The sequence below is a fragment of the Nerophis lumbriciformis genome, linkage group LG03 (genome assembly GCF_033978685.3).
Source record: "Nerophis lumbriciformis linkage group LG03, RoL_Nlum_v2.1, whole genome shotgun sequence".
Taxonomy (NCBI): domain Eukaryota; kingdom Metazoa; phylum Chordata; class Actinopteri; order Syngnathiformes; family Syngnathidae; genus Nerophis; species Nerophis lumbriciformis.
This window is the reverse complement of record NC_084550.2, coordinates 14,209,288-14,233,681: the sequence shown is the minus strand read 5'-3', so window position 1 is coordinate 14,233,681 and position 24,394 is coordinate 14,209,288. Positions and strand designations below refer to the sequence as shown.

Sequence of the window (24,394 nt, the reverse complement as noted above, 5' to 3'; positions counted from 1 at the left end):
ATGTTTGGAACGTTTGTATGCAACACTGCTTCATTTTCTGTTATACGAGATTAAAACTCATCTTACCTCCTCTTCGCTCTCCTGATTCTTGCATATTGGGGTCACAAAAACGGCAGCCATGCAAGTTCCTAGCAGTTTCGCTGCCAATGGAACTGATGCTTTACAGAGAATAAATGGGACAAAGAAAAAGGAGGATTACCTCCAAATTTTTCAGGACAACCTAAAATCATCAGCCCGGAGGTTGGGTCTTGGGCGCAGTTGGGTGTTCCAACAGGACAATGACCCCGAACACACGTCAAAAGTGGTAAAGGAATGGCTAAATCAGGCTAGAATTAAGGTTTTAGAATGGCCTTCTCAAGGTCCTGTGTGGACAATGCTGAAGAAACAAGTCCATGTCAGAAAACCAACAAATTTAGCTGAACTGCACCAATTTTGTCGAGGAGTGGTCAAAAATTCAACCAGAAGCTTGTGGATGGCTACCAAAAGCGCCTTATTGTAGTGAAACTTGCCAAAGGACATGTAACCAAATATTAACATTGCTGAATGTATACTTTTGACCCAGCAGATGTGGTCACATTTTCAGGAGACCCATAATAAATTCATAAAAGAACCAAACTTCATTAATGTTTTTTGTGACCAACAAGTATGTGCTCCAATCACTCTATCACAAAAAAATAAGAGTTGTTGAAAGTATTGGAAACTCAAGACAGCCATGACATTATGTTCTTTACAAGTGTATGTAAACTTTTGACCACATACATCAGGGGTCGGCAACCCGCGGCTCTAGAGCCGCATGCGGCTCTTTAGCGCCGCCCTGGTGGCTCTCTGGAGCTTTTTCAAAAATGTATGAAAAATGGATAAAGATGAGGGGGGAAAAAATATATTTTTTGTTTTAATATGGTTTCTGTAGGAGGACAAACATGACAAAAACCTCCCTAATTGTTATAAAGCACACTGTTTATATTAAACATGCTTCACTGATTCGAGTTTTTGGTGAGCGCCGTTTTGTCCTACTAATTTTGGCGGTCCCTGAACTCACTGTAGTTTGTTTACATGTACAACTTTCTCCGACTTTCGGGGGATGTGTTTTATGCCACTTCTTTTTCTGTCTCATTTTGTCCACCAAACTTTTAACGTTGTGCATGAATGCACAAAGGTGAGTTTTGTTGATGTTATTGACTTATGTGGAGTGCTAATCAGACATATTTGGTCACTGCATGACTGCAAGCTAATCGATGCTAACATGTTATTTAGGCTAGCTATATGTACATATTGCATCATTATGCCTCATTTGTTGCTATATTTGAGGTTATTTAGTTTCCTTTAAGTCCTCTTTATTCAATGTATATCTCATGACACACTATCTGTATGTAATATGGCTTTTAATTTTTTGCGGCTCCAGACAGATTTGTTTTTGTATTTTTGGTCCAATAAGGCTCTTTCAACATTTTGGGTTGCCGACCCCTGACATACATGCATGCGATACAAATGTCGATAGATAGATCTTAAAAGATATCATATGCTACCATCTAGTGGTGGTTTGTAGTTTATAGTTTTTTTCAAGTGCTGTCCATAAACATTGTTTGTTCTTCTTTCCTATTAGTACAAATGAGGTCAACTAAAAATGAGAAATTATACATGATCACCATGAATTTAATATAATGTAATTATAATATAAAAATGAACATTTAAAAAAAGGTCCAGCGACCACGGTATCATTCACATTTTGACAGTTTTGCTATAATCGATAGATTTATCTTAACTAAGAGTAATTTTACAGTTTGCGTAGTATTTAAAACATGTCTCGAGTAGCTTTAGTCATGTCGTTAAATAAAGCTTTGGAGTCGGACGTGAACTGGTCGCGGAGTGATGACGTCACTGTACAACTTCACGACCACTATGGCGTCCCATGCGAGCGAGCTGGAAATCGCAAAGAAGAATTTAACTGACGCAATCGGCGAGAATGTGAAACAGTAAGTAAAATCCTCTTAACGTTTGTGGATTCGATGTTTACGTTTACTCGCTTGGTTTGTATGTGGAAATTGAGTGACATTCGGAGGCTGCTTGTGAGTTAGCAGGTGGCTAGCTTTTGCTAGTGATGGCGGCGTTCTCCTTAGCAACAGTTATTGCACTCTAAATGACTTTATTTATCGCCTCAAAAGTGTGCGGTTTTTTTTTTATCGAAAATACATGATATGCGTTTTTAATATTATTAAATATTATGGGGCGGTTGGTAGAGTGGCCGTGCCAGCAACTTGAGGGTTCCAGGTTCGATTCCCACTTCCGCCATCCTAGTCACTGCCGTTGTGTCCTTGGGCAAGACACTTTACCCACCTGCTCCCAGTGCCACCCACGCTGGTTGAATTGTATCTTAAATATTGGGTTTCACTATGTAAAGCGCTTTGAGTCACTAGAGAAAAAATAATATCTTATAATAATAATAATAATATCTTTATCTCCATAAAAAAGCTACCTCAAACAAACCTGAATATAAAAATTAGTGAGGAGCTCATTGAACAAGTACCTGAAGTCAAATATTTGGGCATAATCATAGACTATCAGCTGAATTTTAAAAAGTCACATTAAGAAAATGTGTAAAACCCTGAAGGCAAACCTAGGCTGCTTAACTCTCAGCTGTGCTTTTACTTTTATGAATTCAATGATTCTTTCACACTCAATCAATGTTTATTTATATAGCCCTAAATCACAAGTGTCTCAAAGGGCTGCACAAGCCACAACGACATCCCCGGTACAAAGCCCACATAAGGGCAAGGAAAAACTCACCCCAGTGGGACGTCGATGTGAATGACTATGAGAAACCTTGGAGAGGACCGCATATGTGGGTAACCACCCCCACCCCCCTCTAAGGGAGACCGAATGCAATGAATGTCGAGTGGGTCTGACATAATATTGTGAGAGTCCAGTCCATAGTGGATCCAACATAATAGTAAGAGTCCAGTCCATAGTGGGGCCAGCAGGACACCATCCCGAGCGGAGACGGGTCAGCAGCGCAGAGATGTTACCAGCCGATGCACAGGCGAGCGGTCCACCCCGGGTCCCGACTCTGGACAGCCCGCACTTCATCCATGGCCACCGGACCTGTGCCCCCCGCCCTCCACAAGGAAGAGGGGAGCAGAGGAGAAAATAAAAGAAACGGCAGATCAACTGGTCTAAAGGGAGGTCTATTTAAAGGCTAGAGTATACAAATGAGTTTTAAGATGGGACTTAAATGCTTCCACTGAGGTAGCATCTCTAATTGTTACCGGGAGGGCATTCCATAGTACTGGAGCCCGAATAGAATCACTAATAAGCTGGAGTTCTTTGAACGCAGATTTCTTGCCGGGACATATGGTACAATACAATCGACAAGATAAGACGGAGCTAGACCGTGTAGTATTTTATACGTAAGTAGTAAAACCTTAAAGTCGCATCTTAAGTGCACAGGAAGCCAGTGCAGGTGAGCCAGTATAGGCGTAATATGATCAAACTTTCTCGTTCTTGTCAAAAGTCTAGCAGCCGCATTTTGTACCAATTGTAATCTTTTAATGCTAGACATAGGGAGACCCGAAAATAATACGTTACAGTAGTCGGGACGAGACGTAACGAACGCATGAATAATGATCTCAGCGGCGCTAGTGGATAAAATAGAACGAATTTTAGCGATATTACGGAGATGAAAGAAGGCCGTTTTAGTAACACTCTTAATGTGTGATTCAAACGAGAGAGTTGGGTCGAAGATAATACCCAGATTCTTTACTGATTCGCCTTGTGTAATTGTTTGGTTGTCAAATGTTAAGGTGTTATTATTTAATAAATGTTGGTGTTTAGCAGGACCGATAATCAGCATTTCCGTTTTCTTGGCGTTGAGTTGCAAGAAGTTATCTTATGGCTTAACTACATGGTCCCAGGCACACCAGTCATCAATCAAGACCATTGGGTGTCTTTATAACCGCGCCTTGAAAGTCCTAGACAAGAAGAGTATACGATATCATCATTGCCAAATTTTAACCAGATAAAATATTTTAAGTTTTACCAATTTTATTTTGTTCCACACAGTCAAACTGGTTTTTAAATGCTTGGATAACTCTGCTCCCCAATTGCTCTGCAAGGCAATTACAAGACCGCAAACTGGTACCAGATCTACCACCCGAGCAATGTCAAAAGGCAACTGTTACGTACCATTCCGTAGAACATCTTTTGCCCAGACTGCCTTTTCAATAAAATGACCACAACTATGGAACTCTCTACCTGACACTTTGAAAAGTATACCTGCACTTGTCACTTTCAAAAAACAAACAAAATTATGGCTAGTTGAGCAACAATCGTGTTCCCGTGTTTAGTTTTTACTCATTTTTACTAGATGTTTTTTTATCTAGTCTGCACTTTGTCTGTGTTATTATTATTATTAGCTTTTATCTAGATTGCACTTTGTCTGTATTATTTCTATTATCATTGTTTTCGACTCATCTTTGCCTTATTCTATTTTTTATTTTCCTATTTTAATGATGTTGGATCTGTGTTGTTGTTGTTGTTGGGGACAAGTGTTGTAAATTAGCTTTGGCTACAAACACTATGGATAACTGTTTCAGATGTCTATGTTTTGGTATCTGTCCCTATTTCAAATAAACCTTTATATATATATATATATATATATATATATATATATATATATATATATATATATATATATATATATATATATATATATATATATATATATATATATATATATATATATATATAAAAGCACTATATAATTCACTTCACTAATATTATAAATGTTGTACAACGTAAATTTAGGTGCCAACCCGCTTGCTTTCTGAACGTGCGAGTTCCCTTTGAAGCTAGAAGTTTGTTCAAGTGATAGAATATTAAACAGTGGTATTTGTTCCCGTTATACACACGACAAACACGCATTATTGTTGATTTATTACGTATTTAATCAATCAATCAATCAAAGTTAATTTATATAGCCCTGAATCACGAGTGTCTCAAGGGGCTGCACAAGCCACAACGACATCCTCAGCTCAGATCCCACATCAGGGCAAGGAAAAACTCAACCCAATGGACTACAATGTGAAACCTTGGAGGGGACCGCAGATGTGGGGACCCCAACCATGGGCGACCTGTGCAATGGACGTCGAGTGGATCTAGTTAATAGTGTGAGAGTCCGGTCCATAGTGGGGCCAGCAGGAGATCATCTTGAGTGGAGACAAGTCAGCAGCGCAGAGACGTCCCCAACTGATGCACAGATTAGTGGTCCACCCACCTGCCCGACTTTAAACAGCTGTCGCCTCATCTATCTGTGGTCAACTAATAAACTCTTCACGAAGGAGAGGGGGGGCAGAGCAGAAAAGAGACGCCAGATCAACTGGTCTAAAAGGGGGGGTCTAGTTAAAGGCTAGAGTATACAAATGAGTTTTAAGATGGGACTTAAATGCTACTACTGAGGTAGCATCTCTAACTGTTACCGGGAGGGCATTCCAATCGTGTCGTTCAAAACTGTTTTAATACTGTTTGTGATTTGTTTTGTGTCTGTCCATGCAGTTACTGGGCCAACCTGAAACTGTGGTTCAAGCATAAGATCAGCAAGGAAGAGTTTGACATTGAGGCACGGCGCCTGTTGGCCCAGGAAAATGGTTTGGAGTGCAAATGTAGCTTTGAAATAGTATATAACGTGACACGTTACGTTCACTTTCCCTCTGTGCAGTCCATGTTCACAATGATTTCCTCTTGGCCATACTCACACGATGCCAGATCATCGTCTCCACACCAGGTAAGTTATAGTATTTTTGTTATTCTTTTATGTGGTCAGGTTATTTTTTTATGCCTACACAATGCTACAATGCTAGCTTTGAGCTGGTTAGCTCAGCTGGTAAAGGCGCAAAATATAGTATAACTGCACAAGACATGCAGTGTGGCAAGTAGAAAAATGTAATGTGAATGTTGCGCCAATGTGATTTATAAAAAACATTTTTTTTAAAGTATCCCCATTTGTGGTTGAATTTGGCTTTATAATATGGACTTGGATTGATCTGAATACTAAGCATACTTGTTAAAGCTACATTGGTCAGATTTGCTTTAAATGTATATTCAAATCCCTTTTCAAAGAATATGTGCGACATAGCAAATCATGCAATGATGTCATATCGACCACGCCCCCACCACCACAGGTATTTTGGAAATTTAGGGGAAACCCTGATATTAAATTTTTTTTAAAAGTCTTACATTACAGTCATGCTCTGTCAGATATGTTTTGTAATGTTATTCTGTGATATTTGCAGCTACAAAAAAATGCTAGTACACCAATTTAGGAATATGGGGGCTGGTGGTAGGGTGAGGGGGTATTTCATAACAAGGGGCACGGTGGATCAGGGGTTAGTGCATGTGCCTCCCAATACAAAGGTCCTGGGTTCGATCCCCAGGCTCGAGGTCTAACTGGGTGGAGTTTGCATGTTCTCCCCATGACTGCGTGGGTTCTCTCCGGGTACTCCAGCTTCCTCCCACCTCCAAAGACATGCACCTGGGGATAGGTTGATTGGCAACACTAAAATATTGGCCCTAGTGTGTGAATGTGAGTGTGAATGTTGTCTGTCTATCTGTGTTGGCCCTGCGATGTGGTGGTGACTTGTCCAGGGTGTACCCTGCCTTCCGCCCGAATGCAGCTGAGATAGGCTCCAGCACCCCCCGCGACCCCGATAGGGACAAGCGGTAGAAGATGGATGGATGATCTGTTAATTTCAACAGAAACTATTAATGCTATGCTTTGAAACAACTGTGTCCAAAGTACAGCTGCAGGTTACATGTTTGGCCTGCAGCTTGTTTGAGATTGACATGAAAATTACCGTATTTTTCGGACTATAAGGCGCACTTAAAATCCTTTCATTTACTCAAAAATCGACAGTGCGTCTTATAACCCGGTGCGCCTAATGTATGGAATAATTCTGGTTGTGTTTACCGACATCGAAGCAATTTTATGTGATACATGGTGTAATGATAAGTGTGACCAGTGGATGGTAGTCACACAAAACGGATACGTGTAGTCTGCAATATGATGTGAGTAAACAATACCAAAACTTTAAATGTTCCATTGAAAATAAAGAACATTACACAAGGCACTCCAAAATCTGTCAAAATGTTTTAGTACGACTTTGAAGCCGCACCGCTTGATGGATTGTCGGCCCGTTACGGCTACCGTAGTCAGAGATACAAGTATTACTATGGTGTGTGTATAAGGACCGCAAAATGGCACCCACTAGCAGACATTATCTGCCGTTTTGTTTCACTATATTAAGCAAAACCGACTTTTCTTACCTTCTGGTACTTGCTGATGTGTATTTGAGATCTGCATAAGTCCTGAAAATTTGCCTGGCGATGCCGTAGTCGATAAGCTTCTTCTTTTTCACTATCTTCTTGTTACGGGACATTCACCCTCTGCTGTTGCCATTTCTATTATAAAGTAGCGTAACGTTCTAACTTATATTTCGCTATTGAAGCGCTAAAAACTACCGGTGTAGTGAGTTTACATAATTCACCCACGGAACTTTAGTTATTAGAGAGTTCCGGTCGGACAGTTTTTCACGGGACACATTTACGGCGTTGTTGCACTAGTGAGCCACGGATGAGGACATGCTGCTCCGTTGTTGATTTAAGTAAAGTCTGAATGTCATTAAAACAGTTAGCTCCATCTTTTGACACTTCTTCCACCCCCGTCCTTGCACGCTACACCGCTACAACAAAGATGACGAGGAGAAGACGCTGTCAAAGGTGAGCCACGTAAATAAGACCGCCCACAAAACGGCGCATCCTGAAGAGACTGTCAGAAAGCGACTTGAAGATGGTCTGTAAAACATTATCTATGCAACATTTTGACCAAGGAACCACCATCACATGTTACGTGGACCACAAGGAAATGTTTTAAATTTAGAAAAAAAAGTCATAATATGACCCCTTTAATGCGACTTATAGTCCGGTGCGCCCTATGGTCCAGAAAATACGGTGGATAAATTATTACAGGGCTGGGCGATGAAACATTATCAATATATATGGCGTTCCACATCATCGATACAAATATAAAATGTGTTTGATAAAACGATTGATCAAGGTTTTTTTTTTCTTGTTCGCCGAAAGAAAGCGAAAGTTGCAAAGCAAGGTTGGTTGCATGAACAAAGCACTCGCTCTTTAGTAACCGAACAACGCAGGAAGTGATCAGTGGGAGTGACTCGCAAACAGCCAAGCTGGTAACAGTATCGACTATCATTTTTGATTGCACCATCTTTTTGTCTTGCGGTTGATTCTTTGCATGGAGTGAGTAGAGAAACTAAAAAAATTAGTGCTGCGGAGAGAAAATAAATTGTCGGTAAAACAGGTAAAGTGACCTCTACAGTATAGCAGGTTTTAGGATTGTTTTAGACCAACGTGGTCTGATGCAAGGTGCTCGTCCCTACCAAGACCGGTAATACCACACCACCGATGCTACCCTCTCACCCTTTAAAGCACAGTTGTAACTTCTTGGCACTAAACTACCATAACACAGTTCTTCTCTTGTTTTTCTATGTTTACAGTTTCACATTTTGCACTATTTTATTACACTTTATTAAGCATTTTGTACATTTTTGACCTCTCTTTTTATGGCGTTATTGTTAAGTGTTCAATGTAATTTTAGAATTTGTTTTCCATTGTGTTTTCCATGTTTGCGTTGACATTTCCTTTCCTTTCTGCCTTTATATATAGTATTATAATAAGCAGAATGTTACATTTTAAATTGAAAAGTTTACATTTAATTGTTTTTAATGATCCTTATTATTGATCATCAAAAATATAAATAATTATTGATAGATGGTTTTCAGCTATGTCGCCCAGCCCTAATTCATCATAAATATGACATTATCCTATATTACACTATTTGCTTTGTCACCTACAAACACAAAAGCTAGCATCTCAAATGTTTCCTTCGATAGCTTTGCATGTATTGACCTACAGTACAGGCCAAAAGTTTGGACACACCTTCTCACTCAATGCGTTCTCTTTATTTTCATGACTATTTACATTGTAGATTGTCACTGAAGGCATCAAAACTATAGATGAACACTGTAGAAGTTGCCTCCTTTTGGGTTCTGCTGATCACACACTTGTACTGGAGTCCGGCGTTCCGAGTTCAACAAAGCTTTTTTGCTCATCAAGCGTAGTACGATTCTCGACTTTTCAGTCCGCCTCGTCAGTGTCTGTTTGCTCCACCGTCTCTCCAAGCCATCCTCCTTCTGCTCCCGGCCGCTACTGATAAGAACAACAGGTGATTAGACAACTAACCCCAGCTGGGCAATCTAATCACCTGTCAGCTGTGTTTCAAAGCCGGCCCTGGCACACCCCGCTCCTGCAGCAAGCGCGCCGACCACGCCCCCCTCCACAAACACATGTGGAGTTATGTACTTAACAACAAAAGGTGAAATAACTGAAAACATGTTTTATATTCTAGTTTCTTCAAAGTAGCCACCCTTTGCTCTGATTACTGTTTTGCACACTCTTGCCATTCTCTCGGTGAGCTTCAAGAGGAATCACCTGAAATAGTTTTCACTTCACAGGTGTGCTGAAGCTCATTAATAGAATGCCAAGAGTGTGCAAAGCAATAATCAGAGCAGTGGCTATTTTGAAGAAACTAGAATATAAAATATGTTTTCAGTTATTTCACCTTTTTTTATTAAGTACATAACTCCATGTGTGTTCATTCATCGTTTTGATGCCGTCACTGACAATCTACAATGTAAATAGTCATGAAAATTAAGAAAATGCTTTGAATGAGGAGAAGATGTGTCCAAACTTTTGGCCTGTACTGTACATTGGATTGGTTGTAGCATATTTGATGTACAAAATATATCAAAGTGGCCACCTTGCATCCTTAAATTATTGGAAAAAGTTTGCAGTTTGTGTAACTATACTGTTACCTTGCTGCCTCATTTCAAACTGAAAACAACAGAAACAAAAAGTATGTATCTTGTAACTTATTTCAATGTCACACTGAAATTAAACTGGCCATTTCCCTTAATTTACACATAAAGTAAAAATGTACAATTGTCCAAAAGGTCTTGCTCAGCTGAGGAATCAAGATTCAAAATAACTATAGAAGTCTTGAACAGTACGTTTGAATACAAACTGTTTATATATGCATGTATAAAATACATATAAAGTCAACTGGCGGTTGTATAAAATTACTTCTGATAGCACTTTGAGCATTGCTATTGTGTGTACAATTTCATTTGATTTACTTCCTTTTGTGACCTCCAGAGGGTGCTGGACAACTACAATGGCAAGGTGGCTCTGCTTCAAAGCCAGGAAAACCCAAAGGAAAGAAGAAATGTTCTTCCAGACAGAAATTTGATGTAAGACCTTTTTTTCTTCTTTCCTCGGTACAAAACCTATGTTTGCTTTGTGGGGTGAGGCATTTGCATGCTAATATTCGACATTGTGTCATACATGTGTATACCCTCAGCATCGTTTCCAGCCTCAGAATCCTCTGAGCGCAGCGCAACCGTTCAGCCCTCGGGAGGCGGCCGGTGAGGATGAGGAGCTGCGTCTCAGCGCCCACACTCTGTTGCTGCCCACCCGGGGCCAGCTGGAAGCCCGCATGATGGTGACGGCGTTTGAACTGGGCTTGGATAACATCACAGAGGACTCCATCACGGCGATGACCTGCGCCGTGGAGGTGAGTAGAAACAGCTGATTATATGCATTAAAATAATAGTTGATCAATTCCAACTGTGGCTAGATGTTTGATGTGAACGTTCCTTGCTGGACTACAAGAGTGATTACAGTGGAACCTCGAGTTACGAACTTAATTCGTTCTTGAACATGGTTCGCCAGCCAAAACGTTCATACAGTTAAACAGATTTCCCCATTAGAAACAATGTACCGTAAACATGAATAATTGGTTCTCGCCCTGACAAGAGTCTCTATTTTATATTAGGCTAGATGAGGCAATTCCTGAAGGAATTGCGTGTGAATGCTAAACTGTTTGTTAGGTTAATTGTTCTATGTCAAAAGATGGTATTTAGGAATGGCAGCATAGTGTTTGTCAGATGTGTCCTAATCCGATATTGATATCGGTCTGATATCAGAAAGAAAAAAATAAATCAGATTATATTTGCTTGCATCGAAAATGTTCGCTGTGATTCAGTGTTTATTAGTACAAAGCCCAACAGCAAGTTAAAGTGATCATAGTACGTAAATAATGAATATTATTATAAATGTGCCTGTTACTACATTACCTATATACATGCATCATGTATACCGTATTTTCCGCACTATAAGGCGCACCGGATTATTAGCCGCACCTTCAATGAATGGCATATTTCATAACTTTGTCCACCAATAAGCCGCCCCGGACTATAAGCCGCGCCTACGCTGCGCTAAAGGGAATGTCAAAAAAACAGTCAGATAGGTCAGTCAAACTTTAATAATATATTAAAAACCAGCGTTCTAACAACTCTGTTCACTCCCAAAATGTACGCAAATGTGCAATCACAAACATAGTAAAATTCAAAATAGTGCAGAGCAATAGCAACATAATGTTGCTCGAACGTTAATGTCACAACACACAAAATAAACATAGCGCTCACTTTCTGAAGTTATTCTTCATTCGTAAATCCTTCGTCTTCGGTGTCCGAAGTGAAAAGTTGGGCAAATTTACGATCCACTGGCAGATGTTGGCGTCGTCTGGCGCTGCCTCCTCGTCTTAGTGAAGGTGTGTTCGCCTTCTGTCTTCCATTGTTCCCACGCAGTTAGCAGTCTAGCTTCGAATGCCCTGTTGACACCAATATCTAGCGGCTGGAGGTCTTTTGTCAATCCACCCGGAATGACGGCGAGTATTGAATTAAGCGCGTAAGCGTGTCTCTCAATGTGCTGTTATGAGCTAGCAAATATAACAACTACACTACCCAGCATGCAACGATAGTTACGAGCATGCGCGGTAGCCCTGAGAAGTTCCCACGCAGTTAGCAGTCTAGCTTCGAATGCCCTGTTGACACCAATATCTAGCGGCTGGAGGTCTTTTGTCAATCCACCCGGAATGACGGCGAGTATTGAATTAAGCGCGTAAGCGTGTCTCTCAATGTGCTGTTATGAGCTAGCAAATATAACAACTACACTACCCAGCATGCAACGATAGTTACGAGCATGCGCGGTAGCCCTGAGAAGCGGTGTTGTATGCTGGGAGTTCGAATGTGGTTATGAGCACGCTGTGAGTAAACGTTGAGAACTCAGTTAACACGCCTCGTCTGCATTATTTATAATTAGACAGACAACACACTTAATAGGAGCCATTTTGGGGTCTTTACATAAACACACAAATGGAAATGAAACGTCACATATCCCAGCATGCACCGCGCGCTTCTTCTACGGGGAAAAAAGATGGCGGCTGTTTACCGTAGTTGCGAGACCTAAACTTTATGAAAATGAATCTTAATATTTATCCATATATAAAGCGCACCGGGTTATAAGGCGCACTGTCAGCTTTTGAGAAAATTTGTGGTTTTTAGGTGCGCCTTATAGTGCGGAAAATACGGTATATAAAACCCTAATGGAGGTGTTTGGATTTTTTTTAGGGGCTCGATAGGCAGAATTGAACGACTCCAATAAGCTCCATTGTAAGCAGACTTTTGATCAAATTTATTTAATATTTAGAATGCATTAAAAAAAAATCCATGTCTTTCACATGACGTTTGGCGCTTTTTAAATGGTTATTGATCAGATTTTATGGGCAGAATAGTGGAGCTTCCATTGGCTGCGCTGTAAGCTGACTTTTATTTATGTTTATTTAATATTTAGAATGCATCAAAGAAAAAATGTCGTCATGTCTTTAATAATGATTGTGAACGATAGGCAAAATAAAATGGAAAAAAAGCACAGCTCCCCTTTAACAGAACAGATTGAATACATAAATGTCTATATTTGTCACAATTAAAAGTTAAAGTTTGTGAAACACTGACGCTCGATCCAAATGAAATGTTGGCTTTGATTAGCTTTCATTTTTCATGTCCGTACATGCACAGATTTCCACGGCGTGTGCTCACCCACAGAAGATATAGTCGTATACGAAATGATTTAATAATGGCTGCAATGGCCGTGCAGAGTTTAATCAGGGGAGCCGAACCATAAATCACTCCAAACACCTCCCTTGCACCGTGGTTTGAACTAGGAATAGGGCTGGTCACACTGATGGAATACGAGCGCCTTCCAAGCATCAACCTAACTATGACATTACAGCTTTAACAGCTAAATGTCCTCCAATAAGCACACAATGTTGGTTTTTACTTGTATTTTAGTGAAATAATTTACAAAGGTAAACATGCTAGGCTATAGGCCACTAAGAGCAAGCAGCTACTCAACAGCTAAGCACACAAGCTAGACATTTAGTAAGTGTCCTTCATTGAACAAAAAAATGCAAAATTTGTCAATATAAACAAGTATCAAGTAATTACAGTTGTATGCTACTAAGTCTACAAGGCAAAAGCGTATTAGAAATAATCCAGTAACAAATGTGTTACTGGATAATTAAAATAAGGCGGTATAGCTCGGTTGGTAGAGTGGCCGTACCAGCAACTTGAGGGTTCCAGGTTCGATTCCCGCTTCCGCCATCCTAGTCACTGCCGTTGTGTCCTTGGGCAAGACAATTTACCCACCTGCTCCCAGTGCCACCCACACTGGTTTAAATGTAATTTAGATATTGGGTTTCACTATGTAAAAGCGCTTTGAGTCACTAGAGAAAAGCGCTATATAAATATAATTCACTTCACTATAATGCTAACAGGATGGCTTTAGAGGGGACTGTTTGGTGCAGTTTGGAAAAAGTGTGTTTGGGCAACTCTCATTTTCCTATCGAGCGTGTCAAACATGGAACACAATTCCTGTGAACATAAGGCAACTAGCAACACAGGCAGTATTTAATAAGGCCTTGAAAAATTGGCTGTTTGGAAACCAAAACTCTTATCATAATTGATAGGCTACTGGTATAAATTAAAGTGTATACTATGAAATATGTATTTTATCAATTGTTTTATGTATTCATGAAACGCAAAAGGTACATTTGTGACCGTGGGTGTCTACAGCAGCATGCACCTAACTCTTAGAATTTTTATTTTTTTATATTATGAATCTGTGTACCTGTTTTGAATGTGTTTGTCTCAATATTAACTTCAATTTGCCAGGGGACTAGAGATGGAAATTAGCCATTGGCTATATTCTCACATATTTACATGTCAAATGTTCATTATTATTTATTGTCCCTTTTAAATAAACTAAATCTCAATCTCAAAAAGGTCTGTTTTACCCATCCACGCTCAAAAGCTGCAACCGGAGTTTTTCAAAAGCTCAGTTTTGAAGGACAAAACCTAAGTGGCCGCAAAGACAAGAGGCCAAATGCATAGAAAGATACTAGGGGTTTGGGAAAAAATCGATTCGAATTCAAATCGCGATTCTCACGTTGTGCGATTCAGTATCGATTCTCATTTTTCAAAAATCTTTTCTTTTTTTTCTTTTTTTTAATCATTTTAATTAATCAATCCAACAAAACAATACACAGCAATACCATAACAATGCAATCCAATTCCAAAACCAAACCCGACCCAGCAACACTCAGAACTGCAATAAACAAAGCAATTGAGAGGAGACACAAACACGACACAGAACAAACCAAAAGTAGTGAAACAAAAATGAATATTATCAACAACAGTATCAATATTAGTTACAATTTCAACATAGCAGTGATTTAAAATCCCTCATTGACATCATCATTAGACCTTTATAAAAAAAATAAAAATGAACATTAGTGTCACAGTGGCTTACACTTGCATCGCATCTCATAAGCTTGACAACACACTGTGTCCAATATTTTCACAAAGATAAAATAAGTCATATTTTTGGTTCATTTAATAGTTAAAACAAATTTACATTATTGCAATCAGTTGATAAAACATTGTCCTTTACAATTATAAAAGCTTGTTACAAAAATCTGCTACTCTGCTTGCATGTCAGCAGACTGGGTTAGATCCTACTGAAATCCTATGTATTGATTGAATAGTGAATCGTTTTGAATCGGAAAAATACAGTTTTTGAACCGAGAATCGCGTTGAATCGAAAAAAATCGATTTATAATCGAATCGTGACCCAAGAATCGATATTGAATCGAATCGTGGGAAACCCAAAGATTCGCAGCCCTAAAAGATACCCTTATTTTTGTGGATATGGTCATCATGTTTAATTTTACTATTCATAGTGTTCATCTTTAGTACCTTTTTTGATTAATTAATACGACAGGGCCGACAGGTCTCTTTACCTACCAGACTGAGCAAAGCCTGATTCCAAGCTGTGTTTTATTGCAGCACCACTTGAAAGATGTTTTGACTGCTGTAATTTCCCGGAGGAAAGCGTATCGCTTACGGGAAAGTCGTTTCCCTTACGCCTTTGGCAGTGATGTCACACCGCAGCCTTATCTAAAGAACAGCCTGGCTGCATATCAAACAGTCACTGAATGGTAGGAGCAATGTTGACACTCTCAACCATAGTTTGTGTTCCACTGCCATTTTTAATATGTCTTGTCTTTTTTTATTTTTTTATTTAGCCCCCCTTCGAGTGCGTCTTTACCAGCCGGCCCACTGCCTCAAATTTCCCCAGATGAGGCAGAGCAGCAAGCCGTTCACCTGTTGGCTTGTTCTGCACACAGCTTCCATATGGCCCTCCCACCCGTCACCATGTTTGACCTCTTGGAGGCCTTACAGGTCAGACTCTCATACTGTACACCTTTGTTAGCTTCTGAAGCAAAGTTTAGTGTGACATAACCACATCTTATGATAGCATACATCAGGGGTGTCCAACTCAAATACAGAGTGGGCCAAAATTTAAAACTAAACAAAGCCGCGGGCCAAGGTTGAACAAATTAACCTTTTAATAGGGACCCAAACAAGTTTTGCATTGAATATTGAACAAGCAAGGCTTATATAACTTTATAGTGACATGCAAAATCGAGTTTGAAATAATAATAATAATAATTCAAAAATATCAATGGCATATCAAATAAAATGTAAATAAAAATTGAATGCCTCTTTTCTATTTGCAGCCTTCTGAGGTAAATATCAAAATAAACTTTTTCCAAAGGCTAATAATAAATTTGAAAATAAAATTACAATCATGAATGAATCAAACATTCATGCCTTGAAGTAGCAAGAGAAAGTGCATGAATAGAACGTTAATTATTGCTCAGTTTGCTACACTGATTTGCTTTAACACTGAATATGGAACAAGCAACGCTTATATAACTTAATAGTGCAAAATCAACTTTCAAAAAACAAACGAAAAAACATCAATGGTATATTAAATACAATTTAAACAAAAAAATGGAATGCCTCTTTTCTATTTGCAGCCTTCTGAGGTAAATATCAACATTAACTTTTTCCACAGGCTAATAAATTTGAAAATAAAATAGCAATGAATAAATCATTCAGCCTTTTTACTGCTCAGTTTGCAACACTGATCTAATCTGATGTGCCCAAGCCAGATACCTGGCATCTTTTCTCGGATGCTAGTTCATTAATGTCGGGGCTCAGGTGGGCGGGGTTGGGGGGGCAGGGTTTGGTGGTAGCGGGGGGTGTATATTGTAGCGTACCGGAAGAGTTAGTGCTGCAAGGGGTTCTGGGTATTTGTTCTGTTGTGTTTATGTTGTGTTACGGTGCGGATGTTCTCCCGAAATGTGTTTGTCATTCTTGTTTGGTGTGGTTTCACAGTGTGGCGCATATTTGTAACAGTGTTAAAGTTGTTTATACGGCCACCCTGAGTGTGACCTGTATGGCTCTTGATCAAGTATGCATGCATTCAGTTATGTGTGTGTAGAAGCCGCGTATATTTTGGCCCGCGGGTCAGAGTTTGACACCCATGGCATACATGATCAAAAATGATTTGTTGTCAGTAATTATATTAATTTGTCGTATTAAACAGTATGGAGTTGGGCTTTAAGATGTTTTGGGTTTTTTAAGGACTTGTTTGTCCTTTTCAGTACGATTATTTTCCGGACTATAGAGCGTACTGGTATATAAGCCGCACCCACAACTAGGGCTGGGCAAAATGACGAAAAATTATATCTCGGTATATTTTTGCTTAAACTCGATATTCGATATATATCTCGATATATTTTTCGGTGAAAATATACATATAAATATATTAATTTTTGAGTGATATTCACTGAAATTGAACTGAATGACAACTGTACTGTAAACAGTCAGTGGCACTTTTATTAATCCAGTTAGTCAAGATGGGTATTTACAGCACAGAAAAGAAACTGTTTTAGTACAGAATTAAGTAACATAAATAAAATAGAAAAATATAATTTTTGCATAAAATAAATAACATAGTAATACAACATGTATCAAACTCAGATAAAAAATACATTTGCAGGCACATACTTTTTAATTCCCAGTCAACGTTGTAATGGACTGTCACACACGTACGATTCTGTGGTCCCACTAGAAGTGGTCCGCGCAAAGTAAGTGACTTGACTTAATTGTGCGGCTATGATCTTCCTCACTTAATTGTACATTTTGCTTGAATATTCTCTTTTCTCTTTTCCGACACTTTGGGATGTCTTTTGTGATTTCCCTTCCTGGTTTGCTGACCCGCCCTATCTTGCCTCTGATTGGCCTATCCGTAATGTTTTGCCCTAATCTTAACCAATCGTTACTCATCATTTTAAAACAACCAACCAATCATGGATTTTCTATTATGTAAACCAACAAATCATTGATCTTTTCCATATATTTTGTCCCCTGCCCGTGGAACTGCACTAGTCCAGTTCTCTCTTTCTCTTCTCCCTCTCTCTTCTTTTGTAGCATGTAGCTTAGCTAACCGCTACATGGGTCTAAAAATAGCTAAGCTACGTTAATTGCTACTTGTTTAAAAAGTGGCGAGGCTACTGGGAAATGTAGTTAAGCTACGTAGCTGGTGGTGGCACAGTCAGGCTCCATATTTACTTGTGTGTTGTTGTTGTGGGTCAGTGCAGTGGGGGGGAGACGACAAGCACAAGGGGAGGGGTTTAATAGCCCATGGAGTATTGGAGAACAAGGAACACAACAAGTATAAGGCGTTTGGTCATTTTAACGTGAAAAAAATTATATTGATATTACGATATTTTCTTAATTCATATGTTAAAAAATATATCGACATATCTTACAAACTCGATATATTGCCCAGCCTTAACCACTACCGTGTTTTTCGGACCATAGATTGCACCGAAATAAAGGCGCACTGCTGATGAGCGAATCTATTTTCATACACAAGGTGCACCAGCAGATTATAAAGTGCATTAAAAGGGTCATATTATGATTTTTTTCTACATTTAAAACAGTTCCTTGTGGTCTACATAAAATGTAATGGTGGGGTTTCCCCTTAATGTAATTGAATGTGGCGCACTTCCACAGCATTTTTATTACCGCCACACCTTGGAAATAAGTTACCGTATTTTCCGCACTATAAGGCGCACCTTATACCTCCAATTTTCTCAAAAGCTGACAGTAAATGGGTCGTACTTGTTTAGCACTTTTCTACCTTTTTTTGTAAGGAACTCAAACCACATTCACCCATTCACACACACACATTCACACACTGACAGTGCGCCTTATAATCCGGTGCGCCTTATATATGGACCAGTATTGAGCCACAACAAACCTAAACTTCATTTTCATAAAGTTTAGGTCTCACAACTACGGTAAGCAGCCGCCGACTTCATTTTCCCCCGTAGAAGAAGAAGAAGCGCTTCTTCTTCTACGGTAAGCAGCCGCCAACTTTATTTTCCCCCGTAGAAGAAGAAGCGCTTCTAACCCAAAAATGGCTCCGATTTAGAGACACGCTTACGACGCAGAGTTTAAACTTAAGACGATCAGTCACGCAGTAGAACACGGGAATAGAGGAGCAGCGAGAGAATTTAACATAAACGAATCAATGGTGTTTAATTCGGACACTGAAGAAGGGATCATCCACGAATTCGAGGGATTCATAAAGTGAGCTTTACATGTTTATTTTGTGTGTTGTGTTGTGTGACATTAACGTTTGAGCAACGTTGAGTCATTGATATTGTTATTGCTGTGCACTATTTCGAGTGTTACTATATTGTGATTGCACTAACGTTTGATTTACCGTAACAGTATCACTGTTTGTTACGTGTTTTTTGAATCAGGGAAAAGTTCCCCTCCACTATGTGATATAAATGTTGCACTACATGTTATACCTTGCTGTTGTTAAAAGATAGACAAAACACCACGTCACTGACTTTACCTCGGGGGAAATAATAAAACAGCTGTTTATTCATTTTGGGAGTGAACAGAGACGCTGGTTTGTAATCTATTAATAAAGTTTGACTGACCTATCTGACTGTTTTGTTGACATTCCCTTTAGTGCAGCTCCATCTAATGGATGCATAGGTGCGCCTTATAATCCTGTGCACCTTATATATGAACAAAGTTTTGAAATATGCCATTCATTGAAGGTGCGCCTTATAATCCGGTGCGCCTTATAGTGCGGAAAATACGGTAGGTTTTTTTTTACTTGAAAATAAATTAAAGTAATATAATATATTGTAGCCCCCAGAAGAAATCACGCAAAGTCAGATGCTATTCTTAGAATGTATTACCAATCTTATGATAACTAATGGCACAAGTCCAACAGGTTTTACCTCCCGTATACACACTTTCTACTCCGGGAGTCCGCGCTTCTTGGCCGGAAACGCAACGACACTTCCTCATTCTCCACCAATGACCTGTTTAGGCACGAACGGTGTGTTTACAGACATGGGAAAAACTGACATTAAATCCAAACCACACAATCATTAAACATTCATTAAACATTACCACTGGTAGGTCAATACAGTTTGAATGGATAATATAGCCTATTATTTGCGCACTATTGACAAGTGATGTACCGAAAACTCGACCACCGAAAAAAGACTGATTACCAAAAACAAGGCGGCAGAACCCGGATGTAAACAAGATGCACGCCATTGTCTGGAGCGTTGTCAGTAGGGATGGGAATTGATAAGATTTTTTTCGATTCCGATTCCACTATCGATTCTGCTTAAAGCTTCGGTTCTTTTCGGTTCTCTTATCGTATCTTATTTGGAAAAAAAAGATAACAAATAGACGGTTTAGCATCAATTTGGTTTAGTCTAGAGCCAACATGACCTTACAAAGCCACCAGTGAGGTCTTAAAAGGCACATAGCATAGAAAAACTATTTTGAAAATAGATAAATAAAAAATTCTGTAGAATTTAACAAAAGCAAACATGTGGAAATTACACAAGAATGTAACATTTTTTAAACTTTTAAGGATCTTTGTCATCTGCCTGGAAAATATACCATGCAAAGGTTTGTTTGCTTTAAACAGCAGGAATTCACATTCCAGCTGCACCTGCATTGAGCGAACTTGTACAAAAGATGGTGCCATATCATACCTGCCAACTACTCCGGTTTTCCCGTAATTAGTACGGTTTTCATCAACCTATTCCGGGTTACGGTTGCAGTGATAAAAAAATACGGTTTTTCATTAATTAAAAAAAAAATTTTTTTTTAAGTTTTATTCACGAAATCGCGTAACAACAATGACAATCGACACTGCTTCCCGTAACTTCCTATCGAGCCATTCCGAATGCCATGCGCGAGGCTATTTATAGCACCGCTGCAAAGCACGAGGCCATTGATTCCAAACGAGCGAACGGTCATGGAATCAGCCGGAGAAAAATCGCATACGAGTCTTAAACCGAAAAGAAAACTGCAGTCATTCCGTGAAGAATATTCAAAAGCCTTCGTTCCGTTCCAAAAAGGGTGAAAACTACGCAAATTGCACCTTGTGCAGACAAGATTTTTCGATCGGACACGGAGGAATTAGCGATGTAAAAGACCACGTTGGGACAAAAAAACACAAGTCTAATGCCGTTGCTAGCGATACAAGTGGAAAACTTTCAACGTTTTTCGTCGCCCAAACAGATTCTTTGGATGTGATAAATGCCGAAGTTTTATTTACAGAGGCAATAATTGAGCAAACAAAAAGGTAATGACACCAATGTTATCTATTGGAATTGTTTAGTACTGTTAAAAGTGTTTATACTATTTCTGCTTTCAAGTCCAAGTTGAAGAAATCTTGTTAAATGTTGACAGCATAACTACCAAAATACAGAAGTATGTCCTTAATATTTTTGCAGTGCTATTTCTGTTGAAAAGTTAAAATGATTACATTAGAGATGTGATGTGCCACTTTTCAAGTGTCTGATGGCTTAAATTAATTTTCATTAATTTTTCATATTTTGAATTCTTTTGAAAGGCTTACAAAAAAACTACATTTGAATTGTAATTCCATGCTATTGACAGGACTATTAATTTTAATGAAGTTAGCTTACCATGTTTACAGTATGATAATTGTGATAGAAATGTGAATTTTAGGCACAGAATATTTTTTACAATTGAACAAGGTAGTAGATTATACAATCTTGGACAGAAAGTTAATAATGACACCAATTTTTTTTTTTATGGAATTGTTAAGTACTGTTTTACCATTTGTTTACTGTAAAAGTTGTTTATACTGTTTATACTTTCAATTAACAAATTGAAGTCTTGTGAAAGGTTGACAGGATAACTGGCATTAACTGTCAAAATAATTTCAAACTATTGAAGTTAGCTTACAGAATAAACATGTCAATCAACCCATATGATTTTTGCTGTAATATTTTTGTTTTGAAAAGTCACTGTGACTGATAGAAAAGTGATGGTTTTAGCAACATTTTAACCTGTCTGAATGCTAGTAATCATTTAGCGTCGGGGGGCGAAGGAACCCCCCACCAGGACTTTGTCCTGGACCTACCGGGGCCTGCGGCCCCTGGACCCTGGCTACTAGGTTTTTCTGATTTCAAAAGTTGGCAGGTATGCCATATCATAAACAACACACCAGTTCAGTGATTAATTAAAACCGTTAACAAAGAAAAATCTGTATATTAGTTTCACCGTTTTATAACCTGCAGGGTTCAAAGCGTAAGGGGAAAAAAAGTAGCAGCTTGTAGTCTGGAATTTACAGTACTATGATTCCTGCTAATATAGTTTCCGACTAAGAGCGGTATCAGCCAACCGTCAAATCTCCAATATTGGTATCGGGCTACAGTACTATGATTCCTGCTAAAATAGTTTCTGACTAATAGCGGTATCAGCCAACCCTCAAATCTCCAATATTGGTATTGGGCGTGAAAAAGGTGTATGAGACACTCCGACTATGAACTTAAAGAGTTTTGTGGGACTTAAAAAGCATATTTACTGTGAAAATGTGTCAGTTTCCACATGGTATGACCATTGGGATGTTCAAATTGTGATTTCTTACTGTTTGAATGTCACACTGTATCCGAATATCAACATTCATCCTGTCCGGTCTTAAATGTGACTTGCATGGGTTTCATGTTTGTCTGCTGCAGGTTCACCACGGAGTGATGCCCTCCCACACCATGTACGCTCTGAATATGGAGCGCATCCTGTCGCGCCTCTGGCACCCCAGCCATGAAGAACTGGAGCAGGACCACGTGCACAGGCAGCGTCTCGCTGCCAAGGATGCGGTGATGATCAGCTGAGACCTCCATGGATTCTGTGTGCATAATAAGTGGCACATAAACTTTGTCCAGGGCTGAAAATAGTTTGGAAGTATTGGGTTCGGAAAACTGCACCTGTGTTGCATAGCAAGGCGGACAATGGACCACGATGGAACAAAACAGTTGGTGGACACAGTCAGCTCCATCCTAGTCAAGCCAGCAGATTGTCACTCGGTGAGAATTGTTTAAAGTGGTTTGTTTCAACCCCTTCCAGGCAGGCCAGTGTTTTTCTTCATGTCACTGTGGCTCATATAAGTTAAAGGGCAGAGTTGTAGTTAAAAATGTCACACGCAATAGACAAAACATTGAGTCATATGATGTACAAAACCCAAAACCAGTGAAGTTGGCACTTTGTGTAAAACGTACGTAAATAAAAACAGAATACAGCTTATATTAAATTGAATAGACTGCAAAGACAAGATACATAACGTTCGAAGTAGTAAACTTAATTTTTTGCAAATATTAGCTCATTTGGAATTTGATGCCTGCAACATGTTTCAAAAAGGCTGGCACAAGTGGCAAAAAAGACTGAGAAAGTTGAGGAATGCGCTTCAAACACTTATTTGGAACATACCACAGGTGAACAGGCTAATTGGGAACAGGTGGGTGCCATGATTGGGTATAAAAGCAGCTTCCATGAAATGCTCAGTCATTCACAAACAAGGATGGGGCGAGGGTCACCACTTTGTGGACAAATGCGTGAGCAAATTGTCTCAACTACAACTTTTCTCAACGAGCTAATGCAAGGAATTTTGGGATTTCACCATCTACGGTCTGTAATATCATCAAAAGGTTCAGAGAATCTGGATAAATCACTGCACGTCCATCCATCATCCATCCATCTTCTTCCGCTTATCTGAGGTCGGGTCGCGGGGGCAGCAGCCTAAGCAGGGAAGCCCAGACTTCCCTCTCCCCAGCCACCTCTTCCAGCTCTTCCCAGGGGATCCCGAGGCGTTCCCAGGCCAGCCGGGAGACATAGTCTTCCCAACGTGTCCTGGGTCTTTCCCGTGGCCTCCTACCGGTCGTACGTGCCCTAAACACCTCCCTAGGGAGGCGTTCGGGTGGCATCCTGACCAGATGCCCGAACCACCTCATCTGGCTCCTCTCCATGTGGAGGAGCAGCGGCTTTACTTTGAGCTCCTCCCGGATGACAGAGCTTCTTCAGAGCTTCACTGCACGTGAGTGATCATATTACAGACCTTCGATCCCTCAGGCGGTACTGCATCAAAAAGCAACATCCGTGTGTAAAGGATATCACCACATGGGCTCAGGAACACTTCAGAAAACCACTATCAGTAACTACAGTTTGTCGCTACATCTCTAAGTGCAAGTTAAAACTCTACTATGCAAAGCGAAAGCCATTTATCAACAACACCCAGAAACGCAGCCGGCTTCGCTGGGCCCAAGCTCATCTAAGATGGACTGATGCAAAGTGGAAAAGTGTTCTGTGGTCTGACGAGTCCACATTTCAAATTGTTTTTGGAAACTGTGGAGGTCGTGTCCTCCGGAACAAAGAGCAAAAGAACCATCCGGATTGTTATAGGCTTCGTATTAATAAAATAATAATGGATTAGATTTTATATCGCGCTTTTCTATTATTAAATACTCAAAGCGCTCACAGAGAAGTGGAAACCCATCATTCATTCACACGTGGTGGTGGTAAGCTAAATTTGTAGCCACAGCTGCCCTGGGGTAGACTGATGGAAGTGAGGCTGCCAGTTTGCGCCTACGGCCCCTCCGACC

General features: G+C 39.7%; 1 protein-coding gene across 1 annotated transcript; it reads left to right on the top strand.

Moving 5' to 3' along the window:
- The first annotated feature begins 1,824 nt into the window (after positions 1-1,824).
- On the top strand, positions 1,825-23,175 carry tada1 (transcriptional adaptor 1). The gene is made up of 8 exons (XM_061928230.1): positions 1,825-1,973; positions 5,548-5,639; positions 5,711-5,776; positions 10,282-10,376; positions 10,487-10,699; positions 15,372-15,523; positions 15,611-15,767; positions 22,481-23,175. Exons 1-8 carry the CDS (start codon positions 1,870-1,872, stop codon positions 22,631-22,633), a joined length of 1,032 nt encoding a protein of 343 aa, XP_061784214.1. The 5' UTR covers positions 1,825-1,869; the 3' UTR covers positions 22,634-23,175.
- The last annotated feature ends 1,219 nt before the right edge of the window (positions 23,176-24,394 follow it).

Excerpts from the sequence above, each read along its gene's own strand:
- tada1 (XM_061928230.1), top strand. The coding sequence starts at position 1,870 with ATGACGTCACTGTACAACTTCACGACCACTATGGCGTCCCATGCGAGC. Across the intron at positions 1,974-5,547 it reads ATCGGCGAGAATGTGAAACA|TTACTGGGCCAACCTGAAAC; the intron begins GTAAGTAAAATC and ends CTGTCCATGCAG. Across the intron at positions 10,700-15,371 it reads CGATGACCTGCGCCGTGGAG|CACCACTTGAAAGATGTTTT; the intron begins GTGAGTAGAAAC and ends GTTTTATTGCAG.